Source organism: Coregonus clupeaformis, unplaced genomic scaffold (assembly GCF_020615455.1).
Source record: "Coregonus clupeaformis isolate EN_2021a unplaced genomic scaffold, ASM2061545v1 scaf0676, whole genome shotgun sequence".
Taxonomy (NCBI): domain Eukaryota; kingdom Metazoa; phylum Chordata; class Actinopteri; order Salmoniformes; family Salmonidae; genus Coregonus; species Coregonus clupeaformis.
In genome coordinates this window covers 167501-192126 of record NW_025534131.1, presented here as the reverse complement: position 1 = coordinate 192126, position 24626 = coordinate 167501, and the positions used below count along the sequence as shown (strand labels likewise).

At 50.7% G+C, this 24626-nt stretch overlaps 1 protein-coding gene across 1 annotated transcript in view; it reads right to left on the bottom strand.

The window, feature by feature from the left end:
* Positions 1 to 24626, bottom strand: part of LOC123485399 (mitochondrial dynamics protein MID49-like) — a 50050-nt gene that overhangs the window by 13176 nt on the left and 12248 nt on the right. Inside the window, 4 exon segments of the mRNA XM_045216315.1 lie at positions 2262 to 2298; positions 2497 to 2689; positions 6220 to 6383; positions 8169 to 8339. Of these exon segments, the coding sequence (XP_045072250.1) occupies positions 2262 to 2298; positions 2497 to 2689; positions 6220 to 6383; positions 8169 to 8339 (565 nt within the window).

Genomic DNA, 24626 nt, shown 5'->3' with positions numbered 1-24626 from the left:
CTTACTGAGCATGCTCACCATCGCCCTGCACGATAGATACCCTCCCACTAGGAACCTAGAGGAGGAGAGAGACAGCCTTACTGAGCATGCTCACCATCGCCCTGCACGATAGATACCCTCCCACTAGGAACCTAGAGGAGGAGAGACACAGCCTTACTGAGCATGCTCACCATCACCCTGCACGATAGATACCCTCCCACTAGGAACCTAGAGGAGGAGAGAGAGACAGCCTTACTGAGCATGCTCACCATCGCCCTGCACGATAGATACCCTCCCACTAGGAACCTAGAGGAGGAGAGAGAGACAGCCTTACTGAGCATGCTCACCATCACCCTGCACGATAGATACCCTCCCACTAGGAACCTAGAGGAGGAGAGAGAGACAGCCTTACTGAGCATGCTCACCATCACCCTGCACGATAGATACCCTCCCACTAGGAACCTAGAGGAGGAGAGAGAGACAGCCTTACTGAGCATGCTCACCATCACCCTGCACGATAGATACCCTCCCACTAGGAACCTAGAGGAGAGAGAGAGACAGCCTTACTGAGCATGCTCACCATCACCCTGCACGATAGATACCCTCCCACTAGGAACCTAGAGGAGGAGAGAGAGACAGCCTTACTGAGCATGCTCACCATCGCCCCCTGCACGATAGATACCCTCCCACTAGGAACCTAGAGGAGAGAGAGACAGCCTTACTGAGCATGCTCACCATCACCCTGCACGATAGATACCCTCCCACTAGGAACCTAGAGGAGGAGAGAGACAGCCTTACTGAGCATGCTCACCATCACCCTGCACGATAGATACCCTCCCACTAGGAACCTAGAGGAGGAGAGAGACAGCCTTACTGAGCATGCTCACCATCGCCCTGCACGATAGATACCCTCCCACTAGGAACCTAGAGGAGGAGAGAGACAGCCTTACTGAGCATGCTCACCATCGCCCTGCACGATAGATACCCTCCCACTAGGAACCTAGAGGAGGAGAGAGAGAGACAGCCTTACTGAGCATGCTCACCATCACCCCTGCACGATAGATACCCTCCCACTAGGAACCTAGAGGAGGAGAGAGACAGCCTTACTGAGCATGCTCACCATCGCCCTGCACGATAGATACCCTCCCACTAGGAACCTAGAGGAGGAGAGAGAGAGACAGCCTTACTGAGCATGCTCACCATCGCCCCTGCACGATAGATATCCTCCCACTAGGAACCTAGAGGAGGAGAGAGAGACAGCCTTACTGAGCATGCTCACCATCACCCTGCACCGATAGATACCCTCCCACTAGGAACCTAGAGGAGGAGAGAGAGACACAGCCTTACTGAGCATGCTCACCATCACCCTGCACGATAGATATCCTCCCACTAGGAACCTAGAGGAGGAGAGAGACAGCCTTACTGAGCATGCTCACCATCGCCCTGCACGATAGATGCCCTCCCACTAGGAACCTAGAGGAGGAGAGAGACACAGCCTTACTGAGCATGCTCACCATCACCCTGCACGATAGATATCCTCCCACTAGGAACCTAGAGGAGGAGAGAGACAGCCTTACTGAGCATGCTCACCATCACCCTGCACGATAGATACCCTCCCACTAGGAACCTAGAGGAGGAGAGAGACAGCCTTACTGAGCATGCTCACCATCACCCTGCACGATAGATACCCTCCCACTAGGAACCTAGAGGAGGAGAGAGACACAGCCTTACTGAGCATGCTCACCATCACCCTGCACGATAGATACCCTCCCACTAGGAACCTAGAGGAGGAGAGAGAGACAGCCTTACTGAGCATGCTCACCATCACCCTGCACGATAGATATCCTCCCACTAGGAACCTAGAGGAGGAAAGAGACAGCCTTACTGAGCATGCTCACCATCACCCTGCACGATAGATACCCTCCCACTAGGAACCTAGAGGAGAGAGACAGCCTTACTGAGCATGCTCACCATCACCCTGCACTATAGATACCCTCCCACTAGGAACCTAGAGGAGGAGAGAGAGACAGCCTTACTGAGCATGCTCACCATCACCCTGCACGATAGATACCCTCCCACTAGGAACCTAGAGGAGGAGAGAGACACAGCCTTACTGAGCATGCTCACCATCACCCTGCACGATAGATACCCTCCCACTAGGAACCTAGAGGAGGAGAGAGAGACAGCCTTACTGAGCATGCTCACCATCACCCTGCACGATAGATACCCTCCCACTAGGAACCTAGAGGAGGAGAGAGACATGCCTTACTGAGCATGCTCACCATCGCCCTGCACGATGGATACCCTCCCACTAGGAACCTAGAGGAGGAGAGAGACACAGCCTTACTGAGCATGCTCACCATCACCCTGCACGATAGATACCCTCCCACTAGGAACCTAGAGGAGGAGAGAGAGACAGCCTTACTGGAGCATGCTCACCATCACCCTGCACGATAGATACCCTCCCACTAGGAACCTAGAGGAGGAGAGAGAGACAGCCTTACTGAGCATGCTCACCATCACCCTGCACGATAGATACCCTCCCACTAGGAACCTAGAGGAGGAGAGAGAGACAGCCTTACTGAGCATGCTCACCATCACCCTGCACGATAGATACCCTCCCACTAGGAACCTAGAGGAGGAGAGAGAGACAGCCTTACTGAGCATGCTCACCATCGCCCTGCACGATAGATACCCTCCCACTAGGAACCTAGAGGAGGAGAGAGAGACAGCCTTACTGAGCATGCTCACCATCACCCTGCACGATAGATACCCTCCCACTAGGAACCTAGAGGAGGAGAGACACAGCCTTACTGAGCATGCTCACCATCACCCTGCACGATAGATACCCTCCCACTAGGAACCTAGAGGAGGAGAGAGACAGCCTTACTGAGCATGCTCACCATCACCCTGCACGATAGATACCCTCCCACTAGGAACCTAGAGGAGGAGAGAGACAGCCTGACAATTACTAGCTGGGCCAGAAATCTAGAGATCCCTTCACATTCAAATCTGGAACCTCCAAGCCACTTTCTTCCATTGTTCCCCTCTAATCAGGGACTGATTTAGACCTGGGACACCAGGCAGGACAGGACAGATTTAGACCTGGGACACCAGGCAGGACAGGACAGATTTAGACCTGGGACACCAGGCAGGACAGGACAGATTTAGACCTGGTACACCAGGCAGGACAGGACAGATTTCAGACCCTGGGACACCAGGCAGGACAGGACAGATTTAGACCTGGGACACCAGGCAGGACAGGACAGATTTAGACCTGGGACACCAGGCAGGACAGGACAGATTTAGACCTGGGACACCAGGCAGGACAGGACAGATTTAGACCTGGGACACCAGGCAGGACAGGACAGATTTAGACCTGGTGACACCAGGCAGGACAGGACAGATTTAGACCTGGGACACCAGGCAGGACAGGACAGATTTAGACCTGGGACACCAGGCAGGACAGGACAGATTTAGACCTGGGACACCAGGCAGGACAGGACAGATTTAGACCTGGGACACCAGGCAGGACAGGACAGATTTAGACCTGGGACACCAGGCAGGACAGGACAGATTTAGACCTGGGACACCAGGCAGGACAGGACAGATTTAGACCTGGGACACCAGGCAGGACAGGACATATTTCAATACCCCTGGTCTGGACAATATGGATAATGATCAGGTAGAGGGGACAGATTTAAATACCCCTGGTCTGGACAATATGGATAATGATCAGGTAGAGGGGACAGATTTAAATACCCCTGGTCTGGACAATATGGATAATGATCAGGCAGAACAGGACAGATTTAAATACCCCTGGTCTGGACAATATGGATAATGATCAGGTAGAACAGGACAGATTTAAATACCCCTGGTCTGGACAATATGGATAATGATCAGGTAGAGGGGACAGATTTAAATACCCCTGGTCTGGACAATATGGATAATGATCAGGCAGAGGGGACAGATTTAAATACCCCTGGTCTGGACAATATGGATAATGATCAGGCAGAGGGGACAGATTTAAATACCCCCTGGTCTGGACAATATGGATAATGATCAGGTAGAGGGGACAGATTTAAATACCCCTGGTCTGGACAATATGGATAATGATCAGGTAGAACAGGACAGATTTAAATACCCCTGGTCTGGACAATATGGATAATGATCAGGTAGAACAGGACAGATTTAAATATCCCTGGTCTGGACAATATGGATAATGATCAGGCAGAACAGGACAGATTTAAATACCCCTGGTCTGGACAATATGGATAATGATCAGGCAGAACAGGACAGATTTAAATACCCCTGGTCTGGACAATATGGATAATGATCAGGCAGAACAGGACAGATTTAAATACCCCTGGTCTGGACAATATGGATAATGATCAGGTAGAGGGGACAGATTTAAATACCCCTGGTCTGGACAATATGGATAATGATCAGGTAGAGGGGACAGATTTAAATACCCCTGGTCTGGACAATATGGATAATGATCAGGTAGAGGGGACAGATTTAAATACCCCTGGTCTGGACAATATGGATAATGATCAGGCAGAACAGGACAGATTTAAATACCCCTGGTCTGGACAATATGGATAATGATCAGGTAGAGGGGACAGATTTAAATACCCCTGGTCTGGACAATATGGATAATGATCAGGTAGAACAGGACAGATTTAAATACCCCTGGTCTGGACAATATGGATAATGATCAGGTAGAACAGGACAGATTTAAATACCCCTGGTCTGGACAATATGGATAATGATCAGGTAGAACAGGACAGATTTAAATACCCCTGGTCTGGACAATATGGATAATGATCAGGTAGAGGGGACAGATTTAAATACCCCTGGTCTGGACAATATGGATAATGATCAGGTAGAACAGGACAGATTTAAATACCCCTGGTCTGGACAATATGGATAATGATCAGGTAGAGGGGACAGATTTAAATACCCCTGGTCTGGACAATATGGATAATGATCAGGTAGAACAGGACAGATTTAAATACCCCTGGTCTGGACAATATGGATAATGATCAGGTAGAACAGGACAGATTTAAATACCCCTGGTCTGGACAATGATCAGGTAGAGGGGACAGATTTAAATACCCCTGGTCTGGACAATATGGATAATGATCAGGTAGAACAGGACAGATTTAAATACCCCTGGTCTGGACAATATGGATAATGATCAGGTAGAGGGGACAGATTTAAATACCCCTGGTCTGGACAATATGGATAATGATCAGGTAGAACAGGACAGATTTAAATACCCCTGGTCTGGACAATATGGATAATGATCAGGTAGAACAGGACAGATTTAAATACCCCTGGTCTGGACAATATGGATAATGATCAGGTAGAGGGGACAGATTTAAATACCCTGGTCTAGACCTTGGGTGAACCTGTCCCAGTGTAGAGGGTGAACCTGTCCCAGTGTAGAGGGTGAACCTGTCCCAGTGTAGAGGGTGAACCTGTCCCAGTGTAGAGGGGGAACCTGTCCCAGTGTTATTACCTGTCCCAGTGTTATTACCTGTCCCAGTGTTATTACCTGTCCCAGTGTAGAGGGTGAACCTGTCCCCGTGTTATTACCTGTCCCAGTGTTATCACCTGTCCCAGTGTTATCACCTGTCCCAGTGTAGAGGTTGAACCTGTCCCAGTGTTATTACCTGTCCCAGTGTTATTACCTGTCCCAGTGTTATTACCTGTCCCAGTGTAGAGGGTGAACCTGTCCCAGTGTTATTACCTGTCCCAGTGTTATTACCTGTCCCAGTGTTATTACCTGTCCCAGTGTAGAGGGTGTACCTGTCCCAGTGTTATTACCTGTCCCATTGTAGAGGGTGAACCTGTCCCAGTGTTATTACCTGTCCCAGTGTTATTACCTGTCCCAGTGTAGAGGGTGTACCTGTCCCAGTGTAGAGGGTGTACCTGTCCCAGTGTTATTACCTGTCCCAGTGTAGAGGGTGTGTGTCCAGTGTTATTACCTGTCCCAGTGTTATTACCTGTCCCAGTGTAGAGGGTGAACCTGTCCCAGTGTTATTACCTGTCCCAGTGTAGAGGGTGAACCTGTCCCAGTGTTATTACCTGTCCCAGTGTAGAGGGTGTACCTGTCCCAGTGTTATTACCTGTCCCAGTGTAGAGGTGAACCTGTCCCAGTGTTATTACCTGTCCCAGTGTTCCAGTTTATTACCTGTCCCAGTGTAGAGGGTGTACCTGTCCCAGTGTTATTACCTGTCCCAGTAGCTGCGTCCTCTAGGGAAGAACTCCAGGTTGACCCGTCGGACCATCCAGTGTAGAGGGTGTGTTAGGAGGGTCTCCTCCCCAGGGATCAGTCTCCACAGACTGGCTTCTAGCTGGAGGGGAACCAACAGGCATGCATGGTCCGCACTCACCACCTAGACACACCAACACAACGTCATCAGCTTCATCACCACCAACACAACGTCATCAGCTTCATCACCACCAACACAACGTCATCAGCTTCATCACCACCAACACAACGTCATCAGCTTCATCACCACCAACACAAAATATTGCAATTTTGACTTAGGTGAACTGTTGGAATCATGGAGATAGAATGACTTCTATTAAGAAACTAAGTGGACAGTAGAATCATTCTAGTTTGGTACAATCTGTTGACTGGATTTGAACAACCGCAAGGGGAGGGAGGGAGGAGAGAGAGAGAGAGAGAGAGAGAGAGGAGAGAGAGGGAGAGAGGGGAGAGAGGAGAGAGGAGAGAGAGAGAGAGAGAGAGAGAGAGAGAGAGAGAGAGAGAGAGTGAGAGAGTGAGAGAGAGAGAGAGACAGAGAGAGAGAGAGAGAGAGAGAGGGAGACAGAGAGAGAGAGAGATAGAGGAGAGAGACAGAGAGGAGAGAGAGAGAGAGAGAGAGAGGAGAGAGAGCAGAGAAAGAGGAGAAAGGAGAGAGAGCAGAGAGAGAGAGAGAGGAGAGAGAGAGCGAGAAAGAGAGAGAGAGAGAGAGGAGAGAGAGAGGAAGAGAGAGAGAGAGAGAGAGAGAGAGAGAGAGAGAGAGAGGAAGAGAGAGAGAGAGAGAGAGGAGAGAGGAGAGAGAGCGAGAGAAAGAGGAGAGAGGAGAGAGCGAGAGGAGAGAGAGAGAGAGAGAGAGGAGAGAGAGAGAAGAGAGAGAGCGAAAGAGGAGAGAGAAGAGAGGAGAGAGAGAGAAGAGAGAGAGAGAGAGAGAGAGAGAGAGAGAGAGAGAGAGAGAGAGAGAGAGAGAGAGAGAGAGGAGAGAGAGAGAGAGAGAGAGAGAGAGAGAGAGAGAGAGAGAGAGAGGAGAGAGAGGAGAGAGAGAGAGAGAGAGACAGAGAGAGAGAGAGAGACAGAGACAGAGACAGAGACAGAGAGAGAGAGAGAGAGAGAGAGAGAGAGAGAGAGAGAGAGAGAGAGAGAGAGAGAGAGAGAGAGAGAGAGAGAGAGAGAGAGAGAGAGAGAGAGAGAGAGAGAGAGAGAGAGAGAGAGAGAGAGAGAGAGAGAGAGAGAGAGAGAGAGAGAGAGGAGAGAGATAGGGAAGAGATAGGGGAGAGAGAGAGAGAAGAGAGGAGCGAGAGAGAGGAGAGTGAGAGAGAGGAGAGAGAGAGAGAGGAAGAGAGAGAGAGAGATGGAGAGAGAGGAAGAGAGAGAGAGGAGAGGAGAGAGAGAGAGAGAGAGAGAGAGAGAGAGAGAGATAGGGAGAGAGAGAGAGAGATAGGGAGAGAGAGAGAGAAGAGAGGAGAGAGAGAGAGAGAGAGGAGAGTGAGAGAGAGGAGAGAGAGAGAGAGGAAGAGAGAGAGAGAGATGGAGAGAGAGGAAGAGAGCGAGAGGAGAGCGAGAGGAGAGCGAGAGAGCGAGAGAGAGGAAGAGAGCGAGAGAGCGAGAGATGAGAGCGAGAGAGCGAGAGAGGAGAGCGAGAGAGAGAGAGGAGAGGAGAGAGAGAGAGAGAGAGAGAGAAGAGAGAGACAGAGAGAGAAGAGAGAGAGAAGAGAGAGAGAGATGGAGAGAGAGGAAGAGAGAGAGAAAGAGGAAGAGAGAGAGAGAGAGAGGAGAGTGTGATTCAGTGTGTGTGTGGTACGGTGTGTGTGCGGTACGGTGTGTGTGTGCGGTACGGTGTGTGTGCGGTACGGTGTGTGTGCGGTACGGTGTGTGTGCGGTACGGTGTGTGTGCGGTACGGTGTGTGTGCGGTACCTGTAGGTCGTCAAACAGGGACCCTCCCAGTGACATCTCTCCCAGAGGCATGTCAGGGTGGGTGGTGTGCAGGAAGTCTTGTACCTCTATACAGATATCTAGAGCTAGACTCTGGGCTCTGTGGACCTCTTCTGGGGCTAAAGCTGCTCTGGTAGAATAGTACTGCTGGAGACGCTCCTATAGAGAGAGAGAGGTTAGAGGTCAGATATCTAGAGCTAGACTCTGGGCTCTGTGGACCTCTTCTGGGGCTAAAGCTGCTCTGGTAGAATAGTACTGCTGGAGACGCTCCTATAGAGAGAGAGAGAGGTTAGAGGTCAGATATCTAGAGCTAGACTCTGGGCTCTGTGGACCTCTTCTGGGGCTAAAGCTGCTCTGGTAGAATAGTACTGCTGGAGACGCTCCTATAGAGAGAGAGAGGTTAGAGGTCAGATATCTAGAGCTAGACTCTGGGCTCTGTGGACCTCTTCTGGGGCTAAAGCTGCTCTGGTAGAATAGTACTGCTGGAGACGCTCCTATAGAGAGAGAGGTTAGAGGTCAGATATCTAGAGCTAGACTCTGGGCTCTGTGGACCTCTTCTGGGGCTAAAGCTGCTCTGGTAGAATAGTACTGCTGGAGACGCTCCTATAGAGAGAGAGAGGTTAGAGGTCAGATATCTAGAGCTAGACTCTGGGCTCTGTGGACCTCTTCTGGGGCTAAAGCTGCTCTGGTAGAATAGTACTGCTGGAGACGCTCCTATAGAGAGAGAGAGAGGTTAGAGGTCAGATATCTAGAGCTAGACTCTGGGCTCTGTGGACCTCTTCTGGGGCTAAAGCTGCTCTGGTAGAATAGTACTGCTGGAGACGCTCCTATAGAGAGAGAGAGAGGTTAGAGGTCAGATATCTAGAGCTAGACTCTGGGCTCTGTGGACCTCTTCTGGGGCTAAAGCTGCTCTGGTAGAATAGTACTGCTGGAGACGCTCCTATAGAGAGAGAGAGAGGTTAGAGGTCAGATATCTAGAGCTAGACTCTGGGCTCTGTGGACCTCTTCTGGGGCTAAAGCTGCTCTGGTAGAATAGTACTGCTGGAGACGCTCCTATAGAGAGAGAGAGGTTAGAGGTCAGATATCTAGAGCTAGACTCTGGGCTCTGTGGACCTCTTCTGGGGCTAAAGCTGCTCTGGTAGAATAGTACTGCTGGAGACGCTCCTATAGAGAGAGAGGAGGTTAGAGGTCAGATATCTAGAGCTAGACTCTGGGCTCTGTGGACCTCTTCTGGGGCTAAAGCTGCTCTGGTAGAATAGTACTGCTGGAGACGCTCCTATAGAGAGAGAGAGGTTAGAGGTCAGATATCTAGAGCTAGACTCTGGGCTCTGTGGACCTCTTCTGGGGCTAAAGCTGCTCTGGTAGAATAGTACTGCTGGAGACGCTCCTATAGAGAGAGAGAGAGGGTTAGAGGTCAGATATCTAGAGCTAGACTCTGGGCTCTGTGGACCTCTTCTGGGGCTAAAGCTGCTCTGGTAGAATAGTACTGCTGGAGACGCTCCTATAGAGAGAGAGGTTAGAGGTCAGATATCTAGAGCTAGACTCTGGGCTCTGTGGACCTCTTCTGGGGCTAAAGCTGCTCTGGTAGAATAGTACTGCTGGAGACGCTCCTATAGAGAGAGAGGGTTAGAGGTCAGATATCTAGAGCTAGACTCTGGGCTCTGTGGACCTCTTCTGGGGCTAAAGCTGCTCTGGTAGAATAGTACTGCTGGAGACGCTCCTATAGAGAGAGAGAGGTTAGAGGTCAGATATCTAGAGCTAGACTCTGGGCTCTGTGGACCTCTTCTGGGGCTAAAGCTGCTCTGGTAGAATAGTACTGCTGGAGACGCTCCTATAGAGAGAGAGGGTTAGAGGTCAGATATCTAGAGCTAGACTCTGGGCTCTGTGGACCTCTTCTGGGGCTAAAGCTGCTCTGGTAGAATAGTACTGCTGGAGACGCTCCTATAGAGAGAGAGGTTAGAGGTCAGATATCTAGAGCTAGACTCTGGGCTCTGTGGACCTCTTCTGGGGCTAAAGCTGCTCTGGTAGAATAGTACTGCTGGAGACGCTCCTATAGAGAGAGAGAGGTTAGAGGTCAGATATCTAGAGCTAGACTCTGGGCTCTGTGGACCTCTTCTGGGGCTAAAGCTGCTCTGGTAGAATAGTACTGCTGGAGACGCTCCTATAGAGAGAGAGAGTTAGAGGTCAGATATCTAGAGCTAGACTCTGGGCTCTGTGGACCTCTTCTGGGGCTAAAGCTGCTCTGGTAGAATAGTACTGCTGGAGACGCTCCTATAGAGAGAGAGAGGTTAGAGGTCAGATATCTAGAGCTAGACTCTGGGCTCTGTGGACCTCTTCTGGGGCTAAAGCTGCTCTGGTAGAATAGTACTGCTGGAGACGCCTCCTATAGAGAGAGAGAGAGGTTAGAGGTCAGATATCTAGAGCTAGACTCTGGGCTCTGTGGACCTCTTCTGGGGCTAAAGCTGCTCTGGTAGAATAGTACTGCTGGAGACGCTCCTATAGAGAGAGAGAGAGGTTAGAGGTCAGATATCTAGAGCTAGACTCTGGGCTCTGTGGACCTCTTCTGGGGCTAAAGCTGCTCTGGTAGAATAGTACTGCTGGAGACGCTCCTATAGAGAGAGAGAGGTTAGAGGTCAGATATCTAGAGCTAGACTCTGGGCTCTGTGGACCTCTTCTGGGGCTAAAGCTGCTCTGGTAGAATAGTACTGCTGGAGACGCTCCTATAGAGAGAGAGGTTAGAGGTCAGATATCTAGAGCTAGACTCTGGGCTCTGTGGACCTCTTCTGGGGCTAAAGCTGCTCTGGTAGAATAGTACTGCTGGAGACGCTCCTATAGAGAGAGAGAGAGGTTAGAGGTCAGATATCTAGAGCTAGACTCTGGGCTCTGTGGACCTCTTCTGGGGCTAAAGCTGCTCTGGTAGAATAGTACTGCTGGAGACGCTCCTATAGAGAGAGAGAGAGGTTAGAGGTCAGATATCTAGAGCTAGACTCTGGGCTCTGTGGACCTCTTCTGGGGCTAAAGCTGCTCTGGTAGAATAGTACTGCTGGAGACGCTCCTATAGAGAGAGAGAGAGGTTAGAGGTCAGATATCTAGAGCTAGACTCTGGGCTCTGTGGACCTCTTCTGGGGCTAAAGCTGCTCTGGTAGAATAGTACTGCTGGAGACGCTCCTATAGAGAGAGAGAGGTTAGAGGTCAGATATCTAGAGCTAGACTCTGGGCTCTGTGGACCTCTTCTGGGGCTAAAGCTGCTCTGGTAGAATAGTACTGCTGGAGACGCTCCTATAGAGAGAGAGAGAGGTTAGAGGTCAGATATCTAGAGCTAGACTCTGGGCTCTGTGGACCTCTTCTGGGGCTAAAGCTGCTCTGGTAGAATAGTACTGCTGGAGACGCTCCTATAGAGAGAGAGAGGTTAGAGGTCAGATATCTAGAGCTAGACTCTGGGCTCTGTGGACCTCTTCTGGGGCTAAAGCTGCTCTGGTAGAATAGTACTGCTGGAGACGCTCCTATAGAGAGAGAGAGAGGTTAGAGGTCAGATATCTAGAGCTAGACTCTGGGCTCTGTGGACCTCTTCTGGGGCTAAAGCTGCTCTGGTAGAATAGTACTGCTGGAGACGCTCCTATAGAGAGAGAGAGAGGTTAGAGGTCAGATATCTAGAGCTAGACTCTGGGCTCTGTGGACCTCTTCTGGGGCTAAAGCTGCTCTGGTAGAATAGTACTGCTGGAGACGCTCCTATAGAGAGAGAGAGAGGTTAGAGGTCAGATATCTAGAGCTAGACTCTGGGCTCTGTGGACCTCTTCTGGGGCTAAAGCTGCTCTGGTAGAATAGTACTGCTGGAGACGCTCCTATAGAGAGAGAGAGGGTTAGAGGTCAGATATCTAGAGCTAGACTCTGGGCTCTGTGGACCTCTTCTGGGGCTAAAGCTGCTCTGGTAGAATAGTACTGCTGGAGACGCTCCTATAGAGAGAGAGAGAGGTTAGAGGTCAGATATCTAGAGCTAGACTCTGGGCTCTGTGGACCTCTTCTGGGGCTAAAGCTGCTCTGGTAGAATAGTACTGCTGGAGACGCTCCTATAGAGAGAGAGAGGTTAGAGGTCAGATATCTAGAGCTAGACTCTGGGCTCTGTGGACCTCTTCTGGGGCTAAAGCTGCTCTGGTAGAATAGTACTGCTGGAGACGCTCCTATAGAGAGAGAGAGAGGTTAGAGGTCAGATATCTAGAGCTAGACTCTGGGCTCTGTGGACCTCTTCTGGGGCTAAAGCTGCTCTGGTAGAATAGTACTGCTGGAGACGCTCCTATAGAGAGAGAGAGAGGTTAGAGGTCAGATATCTAGAGCTAGACTCTGGGCTCTGTGGACCTCTTCTGGGGCTAAAGCTGCTCTGGTAGAATAGTACTGCTGGAGACGCTCCTATAGAGAGAGAGAGAGGTTAGAGGTCAGATATCTAGAGCTAGACTCTGGGCTCTGTGGACCTCTTCTGGGGCTAAAGCTGCTCTGGTAGAATAGTACTGCTGGAGACGCTCCTATAGAGAGAGAGAGAGGTTAGAGGTCAGATATCTAGAGCTAGACTCTGGGCTCTGTGGACCTCTTCTGGGGCTAAAGCTGCTCTGGTAGAATAGTACTGCTGGAGACGCTCCTATAGAGAGAGAGAGGTTAGAGGTCAGATATCTAGAGCTAGACTCTGGGCTCTGTGGACCTCTTCTGGGGCTAAAGCTGCTCTGGTAGAATAGTACTGCTGGAGACGCTCCTATAGAGAGAGAGAGGAGGTTAGAGGTCAGATATCTAGAGCTAGACTCTGGGCTCTGTGGACCTCTTCTGGGGCTAAAGCTGCTCTGGTAGAATAGTACTGCTGGAGACGCTCCTATAGAGAGAGAGAGTTAGAGGTCAGATATCTAGAGCTAGACTCTGGGCTCTGTGGACCTCTTCTGGGGCTAAAGCTGCTCTGGTAGAATAGTACTGCTGGAGACGCTCCTATAGAGAGAGAGAGAGGTTAGAGGTCAGATATCTAGAGCTAGACTCTGGGCTCTGTGGACCTCTTCTGGGGCTAAAGCTGCTCTGGTAGAATAGTACTGCTGGAGACGCTCCTATAGAGAGAGAGAGGGTTAGAGGTCAGATATCTAGAGCTAGACTCTGGGCTCTGTGGACCTCTTCTGGGGCTAAAGCTGCTCTGGTAGAATAGTACTGCTGGAGACGCTCCTATAGAGAGAGAGGGGTTAGAGGTCAGATATCTAGAGCTAGACTCTGGGCTCTGTGGACCTCTTCTGGGGCTAAAGCTGCTCTGGTAGAATAGTACTGCTGGAGACGCTCCTATAGAGAGAGAGAGGTTAGAGGTCAGATATCTAGAGCTAGACTCTGGGCTCTGTGGACCTCTTCTGGGGCTAAAGCTGCTCTGGTAGAATAGTACTGCTGGAGACGCTCCTATAGAGAGAGAGAGAGGTTAGAGGTCAGATATCTAGAGCTAGACTCTGGGCTCTGTGGACCTCTTCTGGGGCTAAAGCTGCTCTGGTAGAATAGTACTGCTGGAGACGCTCCTATAGAGAGAGAGAGGTTAGAGGTCAGATATCTAGAGCTAGACTCTGGGCTCTGTGGACCTCTTCTGGGGCTAAAGCTGCTCTGGTAGAATAGTACTGCTGGAGACGCTCCTATAGAGAGAGAGAGGTTAGAGGTCAGATATCTAGAGCTAGACTCTGGGCTCTGTGGACCTCTTCTGGGGCTAAAGCTGCTCTGGTAGAATAGTACTGCTGGAGACGCTCCTATAGAGAGAGAGAGGTTAGAGGTCAGATATCTAGAGCTAGACTCTGGGCTCTGTGGACCTCTTCTGGGGCTAAAGCTGCTCTGGTAGAATAGTACTGCTGGAGACGCTCCTATAGAGAGAGAGAGGTTAGAGGTCAGATATCTAGAGCTAGACTCTGGGCTCTGTGGACCTCTTCTGGGGCTAAAGCTGCTCTGGTAGAATAGTACTGCTGGAGACGCTCCTATAGAGAGAGAGAGAGAGGTTAGAGGTCAGATATCTAGAGCTAGACTCTGGGCTCTGTGGACCTCTTCTGGGGCTAAAGCTGCTCTGGTAGAATAGTACTGCTGGAGACGCTCCTATAGAGAGAGAGAGGGTTAGAGGTCAGATATCTAGAGCTAGACTCTGGGCTCTGTGGACCTCTTCTGGGGCTAAAGCTGCTCTGGTAGAATAGTACTGCTGGAGACGCTCCTATAGAGAGAGAGAGAGGTTAGAGGTCAGATATCTAGAGCTAGACTCTGGGCTCTGTGGACCTCTTCTGGGGCTAAAGCTGCTCTGGTAGAATAGTACTGCTGGAGACGCTCCTATAGAGAGAGAGAGGTTAGAGGTCAGATATCTAGAGCTAGACTCTGGGCTCTGTGGACCTCTTCTGGGGCTAAAGCTGCTCTGGTAGAATAGTACTGCTGGAGACGCTCCTATAGAGAGAGAGAGGAGGTTAGAGGTCAGATATCTAGAGCTAGACTCTGGGCTCTGTGGACCTCTTCTGGGGCTAAAGCTGCTCTGGTAGAATAGTACTGCTGGAGACGCTCCTATAGAGAGAGAGAGGTTAGAGGTCAGATATCTAGAGCTAGACTCTGGGCTCTGTGGACCTCTTCTGGGGCTAAAGCTGCTCTGGTAGAATAGTACTGCTGGAGACGCTCCTATAGAGAGAGAGAGAGGTTAGAGGTCAGATATCTAGAGCTAGACTCTGGGCTCTGTGGACCTCTTCTGGGGCTAAAGCTGCTCTGGTAGAATAGTACTGCTGGAGACGCTCCTATAGAGAGAGAGAGAGTTAGAGGTCAGATATCTAGAGCTAGACTCTGGGCTCTGTGGACCTCTTCTGGGGCTAAAGCTGCTCTGGTAGAATAGTACTGCTGGAGACGCTCCTATAGAGAGAGAGATTAGAGGTCAGATATCTAGAGCTAGACTCTGGGCTCTGTGGACCTCTTCTGGGGCTAAAGCTGCTCTGGTAGAATAGTACTGCTGGAGACGCTCCTATAGAGAGAGAGAGAGGTTAGAGGTCAGATATCTAGAGCTAGACTCTGGGCTCTGTGGACCTCTTCTGGGGCTAAAGCTGCTCTGGTAGAATAGTACTGCTGGAGACGCTCCATAGAGAGAGAGAGGTTAGAGGTCAGATATCTAGAGCTAGACTCTGGGCTCTGTGGACCTCTTCTGGGGCTAAAGCTGCTCTGGTAGAATAGTACTGCTGGAGACGCTCCTATAGAGAGAGAGGGTTAGAGGTCAGATATCTAGAGCTAGACTCTGGGCTCTGTGGACCTCTTCTGGGGCTAAAGCTGCTCTGGTAGAATAGTACTGCTGGAGACGCTCCTATAGAGAGAGAGAGAGGTTAGAGGTCAGATATCTAGAGCTAGACTCTGGGCTCTGTGGACCTCTTCTGGGGCTAAAGCTGCTCTGGTAGAATAGTACTGCTGGAGACCCTTAGAGAGAGAGAGAGGTTAGAGGTCAGATATCTAGAGCTAGACTCTGGGCTCTGTGGACCTCTTCTGGGGCTAAAGCTGCTCTGGTAGAATAGTACTGCTGGAGACGCTCCTATAGAGAGAGAGAGAGGTTAGAGGTCAGATATCTAGAGCTAGACTCTGGGCTCTGTGGACCTCTTCTGGGGCTAAAGCTGCTCTGGTAGAATAGTACTGCTGGAGACGCTCCTATAGAGAGAGAGAGAGGTTAGAGGTCAGATATCTAGAGCTAGACTCTGGGCTCTGTGGACCTCTTCTGGGGCTAAAGCTGCTCTGGTAGAATAGTACTGCTGGAGACGCTCCTATAGAGAGAGAGGTTAGAGGTCAGATATCTAGAGCTAGACTCTGGGCTCTGTGGACCTCTTCTGGGGGCTAAAGCTGCTCTGGTAGAATAGTACTGCTGGAGACGCCTTATAGAGAGAGAGGGGTTAGAGGTCAGATATCTAGAGCTAGACTCTGGGCTCTGTGGACCTCTTCTGGGGCTAAAGCTGCTCTGGTAGAATAGTACTGCTGGAGACGCTCCTATAGAGAGAGAGAGAGGTTAGAGGTCAGATATCTAGAGCTAGACTCTGGGCTCTGTGGACCTCTTCTGGGGCTAAAGCTGCTCTGGTAGAATAGTACTGCTGGAGACGCTCCTATAGAGAGAGAGAGAGGTTAGAGGTCAGATATCTAGAGCTAGACTCTGGGCTCTGTGGACCTCTTCTGGGGCTAAAGCTGCTCTGGTAGAATAGTACTGCTGGAGACGCTCCTATAGAGAGAGAGAGGTTAGAGGTCAGATATCTAGAGCTAGACTCTGGGCTCTGTGGACCTCTTCTGGGGCTAAAGCTGCTCTGGTAGAATAGTACTGCTGGAGACGCTCCTATAGAGAGAGAGAGAGGTTAGAGGTCAGATATCTAGAGCTAGACTCTGGGCTCTGTGGACCTCTTCTGGGGCTAAAGCTGCTCTGGTAGAATAGTACTGCTGGAGACGCTCCTATAGAGAGAGAGAGAGGTTAGAGGTCAGATATCTAGAGCTAGACTCTGGGCTCTGTGGACCTCTTCTGGGGCTAAAGCTGCTCTGGTAGAATAGTACTGCTGGAGACGCTCCTATAGAGAGAGAGAGAGGTTAGAGGTCAGATATCTAGAGCTAGACTCTGGGCTCTGTGGACCTCTTCTGGGGCTAAAGCTGCTCTGGTAGAATAGTACTGCTGGAGACGCTCCTATAGAGAGAGAGAGAGGTTAGAGGTCAGATATCTAGAGCTAGACTCTGGGCTCTGTGGACCTCTTCTGGGGCTAAAGCTGCTCTGGTAGAATAGTACTGCTGGAGACGCTCCTATAGAGAGAGAGAGTTAGAGGTCAGATATCTAGAGCTAGACTCTGGGCTCTGTGGACCTCTTCTGGGGCTAAAGCTGCTCTGGTAGAATAGTACTGCTGGAGACGCTCCTATAGAGAGAGAGAGTTAGAGGTCAGATATCTAGAGCTAGACTCTGGGCTCTGTGGACCTCTTCTGGGGCTAAAGCTGCTCTGGTAGAATAGTACTGCTGGAGACGCTCCTATAGAGAGAGAGAGAGAGGTTAGAGGTCAGATATCTAGAGCTAGACTCTGGGCTCTGTGGACCTCTTCTGGGGCTAAAGCTGCTCTGGTAGAATAGTACTGCTGGAGACGCTCCTATAGAGAGAGAGAGGTTAGAGGTCAGATATCTAGAGCTAGACTCTGGGCTCTGTGGACCTCTTCTGGGGCTAAAGCTGCTCTGGTAGAATAGTACTGCTGGAGACGCTCCTATAGAGAGAGAGAGGTTAGAGGTCAGATATCTAGAGCTAGACTCTGGGCTCTGTGGACCTCTTCTGGGGCTAAAGCTGCTCTGGTAGAATAGTACTGCTGGAGACGCTCCTATAGAGAGAGAGAGGTTAGAGGTCAGATATCTAGAGCTAGACTCTGGGCTCTGTGGACCTCTTCTGGGGCTAAAGCTGCTCTGGTAGAATAGTACTGCTGGAGACGCTCCTATAGAGAGAGAGAGAGGTTAGAGGTCAGATATCTAGAGCTAGACTCTGGGCTCTGTGGACCTCTTCTGGGGCTAAAGCTGCTCTGGTAGAATAGTACTGCTGGAGACGCTCCTATAGAGAGAGAGAGGTTAGAGGTCAGATATCTAGAGCTAGACTCTGGGCTCTGTGGACCTCTTCTGGGGCTAAAGCTGCTCTGGTAGAATAGTACTGCTGGAGACGCTCCTATAGAGAGAGAGAGAGGTTAGAGGTCAGATATCTAGAGCTAGACTCTGGGCTCTGTGGACCTCTTCTGGGGCTAAAGCTGCTCTGGTAGAATAGTACTGCTGGAGACGCTCCTATAGAGAGAGAGAGAGGTTAGAGGTCAGATATCTAGAGCTAGACTCTGGGCTCTGTGGACCTCTTCTGGGGCTAAAGCTGCTCTGGTAGAATAGTACTGCTGGAGACGCTCCTATGAAGAGAGAGAGGTTAGAGGTCAGATATCTAGAGCTAGACTCTGGGCTCTGTGGACCTCTTCTGGGGCTAAAGCTGCTCTGGTAGAATAGTACTGCTGGAGACGCTCCTATAGAGAGAGAGAGAGAGGTTAGAGGTCAGATATCTAGAGCTAGACTCTGGGCTCTGTGGACCTCTTCTGGGGCTAAAGCTGCTCTGGTAGAATAGTACTGCTGGAGACGCTCCTATAGAGAGAGAGAGAGGTTAGAGGTCAGATATCTAGAGCTAGACTCTGGGCTCTGTGGACCTCTTCTGGGGCTAAAGCTGCTCTGGTAGAATAGTACTGCTGGAGACGCTCCTATAGAGAGAGAGAGGTTAGAGGTCAGATATCTAGAGCTAGACTCTGGGCTCTGTGGACCTCTTCTGGGGCTAAAGCTGCTCTGGTAGAATAGTACTGCTGGAGACGCTCCTATAGAGAGAGAGAGGTTAGAGGTCAGATATCTAGAGCTAGACTCTGGGCTCTGTGGACCTCTTCTGGGGCTAAAGCTGCTCTGGTAGAATAGTACTGCTGGAGACGCTCCTATAGAGAGAGAGAGGGTTAGAGGTCAGATATCTAGAGCTAGACTCTGGGCTCTGTGGACCTCTTCTGGGGCTAAAGCTGCTCTGGTAGAATAGTACTGCTGGAGACGCTCCTATAGAGAGAGAGAGAGGTTAGAGGTCAGATATCTAGAGCTAGACTCTGGGCTCTGTGGACCTCTTCTGGGGCTAAAGCTGCTCTGGTAGAATAGTACTGCTGGAGACGCTCCTATAGAGAGAGAGAGAGTTAGAGGTCAGATATCTAGAGCTAGACTCTGGGCTCTGTGGACCTCTTCTGGGGCTAAAGCTGCTCTGGTAGAATAGTACTGCTGGAGACGCTCCTATAGAGAGAGAGAGGTTAGAGGTCAGATATCTAGAGCTAGACTCTGGGCTCTGTGGACCTCTTCTGGGGCTAAAGCTGCTCTGGTAGAATAGTACTGCTGGAGACGCTCCTATAGAGAGAGAGAGAGAGGTTAGAGGTCAGATATCTAGAGCTAGACTCTGGGCTCTGTGGACCTCTTCTGGGGCTAAAGCTGCTCTGGTAGAATAGTACTGCTGGAGACGCTCCTATAGAGAGAGAGAGAGGTTAGAGGTCAGATATCTAGAGCTAGACTCTGGGCTCTGTGGACCTCTTCTGGGGCTAAAGCTGCTCTGGTAGAATAGTACTGCTGGAGACGCTCCTATAGAGAGAGAGAGGAGGTTAGAGGTCAGATATCTAGAGCTAGACTCTGGGCTCTGTGGACCTCTTCTGGGGCTAAAGCTGCTCTGGTAGAATAGTACTGCTGGAGACGCTCCTATAGAGAGAGAGAGGGTTAGAGGTCAGATATCTAGAGCTAGACTCTGGGCTCTGTGGACCTCTTCTGGGGCTAAAGCTGCTCTGGTAGAATAGTACTGCTGGAGACGCTCCTATAGAGAGAGAGAGGTTAGAGGTCAGATATCTAGAGCTAGACTCTGGGCTCTGTGGACCTCTTCTGGGGCTAAAGCTGCTCTGGTAGAATAGTACTGCTGGAGACGCTCCTATAGAGAGAGAGGTTAGAGGTCAGATATCTAGAGCTAGACTCTGGGCTCTGTGGACCTCTTCTGGGGCTAAAGCTGCTCTGGTAGAATAGTACTGCTGGAGACGCTCCTATAGAGAGAGAGGTTAGAGGTCAGATATCTAGAGCTAGACTCTGGGCTCTGTGGACCTCTTCTGGGGCTAAAGCTGCTCTGGTAGAATAGTACTGCTGGAGACGCTCCTATAGAGAGAGAGAAGGTTAGAGGTCAGATATCTAGAGCTAGACTCTGGGCTCTGTGGACCTCTTCTGGGGCTAAAGCTGCTCTGGTAGAATAGTACTGCTGGAGACGCTCCTATAGAGAGAGAGAGGGGTTAGAGGTCAGATATCTAGAGCTAGACTCTGGGCTCTGTGGACCTCTTCTGGGGCTAAAGCTGCTCTGGTAGAATAGTACTGCTGGAGACGCTCCTATAGAGAGAGAGAGAGGTTAGAGGTCAGATATCTAGAGCTAGACTCTGGGCTCTGTGGACCTCTTCTGGGGCTAAAGCTGCTCTGGTAGAATAGTACTGCTGGAGACGCTCCTATAGAGAGAGAGAGGTTAGAGGTCAGATATCTAGAGCTAGACTCTGGGCTCTGTGGACCTCTTCTGGGGCTAAAGCTGCTCTGGTAGAATAGTACTGCTGGAGACGCTCCTATAGAGAGAGAGGTTAGAGGTCAGATATCTAGAGCTAGACTCTGGGCTCTGTGGACCTCTTCTGGGGCTAAAGCTGCTCTGGTAGAATAGTACTGCTGGAGACGCTCCTATAGAGAGAGAGAGGTTAGAGGTCAGATATCTAGAGCTAGACTCTGGGCTCTGTGGACCTCTTCTGGGGCTAAAGCTGCTCTGGTAGAATAGTACTGCTGGAGACGCTCCTATAGAGAGAGAGAGAGGTTAGAGGTCAGATATCTAGAGCTAGACTCTGGGCTCTGTGGACCTCTTCTGGGGCTAAAGCTGCTCTGGTAGAATAGTACTGCTGGAGACGCTCCTATAGAGAGAGAGGTTAGAGGTCAGATATCTAGAGCTAGACTCTGGGCTCTGTGGACCTCTTCTGGGGCTAAAGCTGCTCTGGTAGAATAGTACTGCTGGAGACGCTCCTATAGAGAGAGAGAGTTAGAGGTCAGATATCTAGAGCTAGACTCTGGGCTCTGTGGACCTCTTCTGGGGCTAAAGCTGCTCTGGTAGAATAGTACTGCTGGAGACGCTCCTATAGAGAGAGAGGTTAGAGGTCAGATATCTAGAGCTAGACTCTGGGCTCTGTGGACCTCTTCTGGGGCTAAAGCTGCTCTGGTAGAATAGTACTGCTGGAGACGCTCCTATAGAGAGAGAGGGTTAGAGGTCAGATATCTAGAGCTAGACTCTGGGCTCTGTGGACCTCTTCTGGGGCTAAAGCTGCTCTGGTAGAATAGTACTGCTGGAGACGCTCCTATAGAGAGAGAGGGTTAGAGGTCAGATATCTAGAGCTAGACTCTGGGCTCTGTGGACCTCTTCTGGGGCTAAAGCTGCTCTGGTAGAATAGTACTGCTGGAGACGCTCCTATAGAGAGAGAGAGGTTAGAGGTCAGATATCTAGAGCTAGACTCTGGGCTCTGTGGACCTCTTCTGGGGCTAAAGCTGCTCTGGTAGAATAGTACTGCTGGAGACGCTCCTATAGAGAGAGAGAGAGGTTAGAGGTCAGATATCTAGAGCTAGACTCTGGGCTCTGTGGACCTCTTCTGGGGCTAAAGCTGCTCTGGTAGAATAGTACTGCTGGAGACGCTCCTATAGAGAGAGAGGTTAGAGGTCAGATATCTAGAGCTAGACTCTGGGCTCTGTGGACCTCTTCTGGGGCTAAAGCTGCTCTGGTAGAATAGTACTGCTGGAGACGCTCCTATAGAGAGAGAGAGGTTAGAGGTCAGATATCTAGAGCTAGACTCTGGGCTCTGTGGACCTCTTCTGGGGCTAAAGCTGCTCTGGTAGAATAGTACTGCTGGAGACGCTCCTATAGAGAGAGAGGTTAGAGGTCAGATATCTAGAGCTAGACTCTGGGCTCTGTGGACCTCTTCTGGGGCTAAAGCTGCTCTGGTAGAATAGTACTGCTGGAGACGCTCCTATAGAGAGAGAGGTTAGAGGTCAGATATCTAGAGCTAGACTCTGGGCTCTGTGGACCTCTTCTGGGGCTAAAGCTGCTCTGGTAGAATAGTACTGCTGGAGACGCTCCTATAGAGAGAGAGAGTTAGAGGTCAGATATCTAGAGCTAGACTCTGGGCTCTGTGGACCTCTTCTGGGGCTAAAGCTGCTCTGGTAGAATAGTACTGCTGGAGACGCTCCTATAGAGAGAGAGGTTAGAGGTCAGATATCTAGAGCTAGACTCTGGGCTCTGTGGACCTCTTCTGGGGCTAAAGCTGCTCTGGTAGAATAGTACTGCTGGAGACGCTCCTATAGAGAGAGAGGTTAGAGGTCAGATATCTAGAGCTAGACTCTGGGCTCTGTGGACCTCTTCTGGGGCTAAAGCTGCTCTGGTAGAATAGTACTGCTGGAGACGCTCCTATAGAGAGAGAGGTTAGAGGTCAGATATCTAGAGCTAGACTCTGGGCTCTGTGGACCTCTTCTGGGGCTAAAGCTGCTCTGGTAGAATAGTACTGCTGGAGACGCTCCTATAGAGAGAGAGAGAGGTTAGAGGTCAGATATCTAGAGCTAGACTCTGGGCTCTGTGGACCTCTTCTGGGGCTAAAGCTGCTCTGGTAGAATAGTACTGCTGGAGACGCTCCTATAGAGAGAGAGGTTAGAGGTCAGATATCTAGAGCTAGACTCTGGGCTCTGTGGACCTCTTCTGGGGCTAAAGCTGCTCTGGTAGAATAGTACTGCTGGAGACGCCCTATAGAGAGAGAGGTTAGAGGTCAGATATCTAGAGCTAGACTCTGGGCTCTGTGGACCTCTTCTGGGGCTAAAGCTGCTCTGGTAGAATAGTACTGCTGGAGACGCTCCTATAGAAAGAGAGGTTAGAGGTGAGGGGTTAAAGGTCAGGGGTTAGAGGTAGGGATGAAGCTGCATAGAGATCCTATTAAATGACTAGAGGGGCTATGTCATAAACCCTCAAGGTTCCAGAATGGGGGTGAAAATGTCAGCCATATTGGTCAGGGAGAAATCCACACCAGTCTAATGGGAATGAATGGTAAATGTCAGCCATATTGGTCAGGGAGAAATCCAAACCAGTCTAATTGGAATGAATGGTAGTATATTACATGATACAATGTCAGAACTTGTTGCATTTACAACTTGTCTAACATGCTACCCAGACCGTCCATCCTAACATGCTACCCAGACCGTCCACCCTAACATTCTACCCAGACCGCCCATCCTAACATGCTACCCAGACCGTCCATCCTAACATGCTACCCAGACCGTCCACCCTAACATGCTACCCAGACCGTCCATCCTAACATGCTACCCAGACCGTCCACCCTAACATGCTACCCAGACCGTCCATCCTAACATGCTACCCAGACCGTCCACCCTAACATGCTACCCAGACCGTCCATCCTAACATGCTACCCAGACCGTCCATCCTAACATGCTACCCAGACCGTCCATCCTAACATGCTACCCAGACCGTCCCACGTCCATCCTAACATGCTACCCAGACCGTCCACCCTAACATGCTACCCAGACCGTCCGTCCTAACATGCTACCCAGACCGTCCACCCCTAACATGCTACCCAGACCGTCCACCCTAACATGCTACCCAGACCGTCCGCCCCTAACATGCTACCCTGACCGTCCACCCTAACATGCTACCCTGACCGTCCCACCCTAACATGCTACCCATACCATCCATCCTAACATGCTACCCAGACCGTCCACCCTAACATTCTACCCAGACCATCCACGTCCACCCTAACATGCTACCCAGACCGTCCACCCTAACATGCTACCCAGACCGTTCCACGTCCATCCTAACATGCTACCCAGACCGTCCATCCTAACATTCTACCCAGACCGTCCACCCTAACATGCTACCCAGACCGTCCACCCTAACATGCTACCCAGACCGTCCATCCTAACATGCTACCCAGACCGTCCATCCTAACATGCTACCCAGACCGTCCATCCTAACATGCTACCCAGACCGTCCACCCTAACATGCTACCCAGACCGTCCACTCTAACATGCTACCCAGACCGTCCACCCTAACATGCTACCCAGACCGTCCATCCTAACATACTACCCAGACCGTCCACCCTAACATGCTACCCAGACCGTCCACCCTAACATGCTACCCAGACCGTCCACCCTAACATGCTACCAGACCGTCCATCCTAACATGCTACCCAGACCGTCCATCCTAACATGCTACCCAGACCGTCCACCCTAACATGCTACCCAGACCGTCCCATCCTAACATGCTACCCAGACCGTCCCACGTCCACCCTAAAATGCTACCCAGACCGTCCCACGTCCACCCTAACATGCTACCCAGACCGTCCACCCTAACATGCTACCCAGACCGTCCATCCTAACAAGCTACCCAGACCGTCCATCCTAACATGCTACCCAGACCGTCCATCCTAACATGCTACCCAGACCGTCCACCCTAACATGCTACCCAGACCGTCCATCCTAACATGCTACCCAGACCGTCCACCCTAACATGCTACCCAGATCGTCCACCCTAACATGCTACCCAGACCGTCCATCCTAACATGCTACCCAGACCGTCCATCCTAACATGCTACCCAGACCGTCCACCCTAACATGCTACCCAGACCGTCCACCCTAACATGCTACCCAGACCGTCCATCCTAACATGCTACCCAGACCGTCCATCCTAACATGCTACCCAGACCGTCCGCGTGCCCCATCGCGCGCATGTTGATTTTGTCCCCCCACACCAGACGTGATCAGGACACGCAGGTTGAAATATCAAAATAAACGCTGAACCAATTATATTTATTTGGGGACAGGTCGAAAAGCATAAACAATTTATGG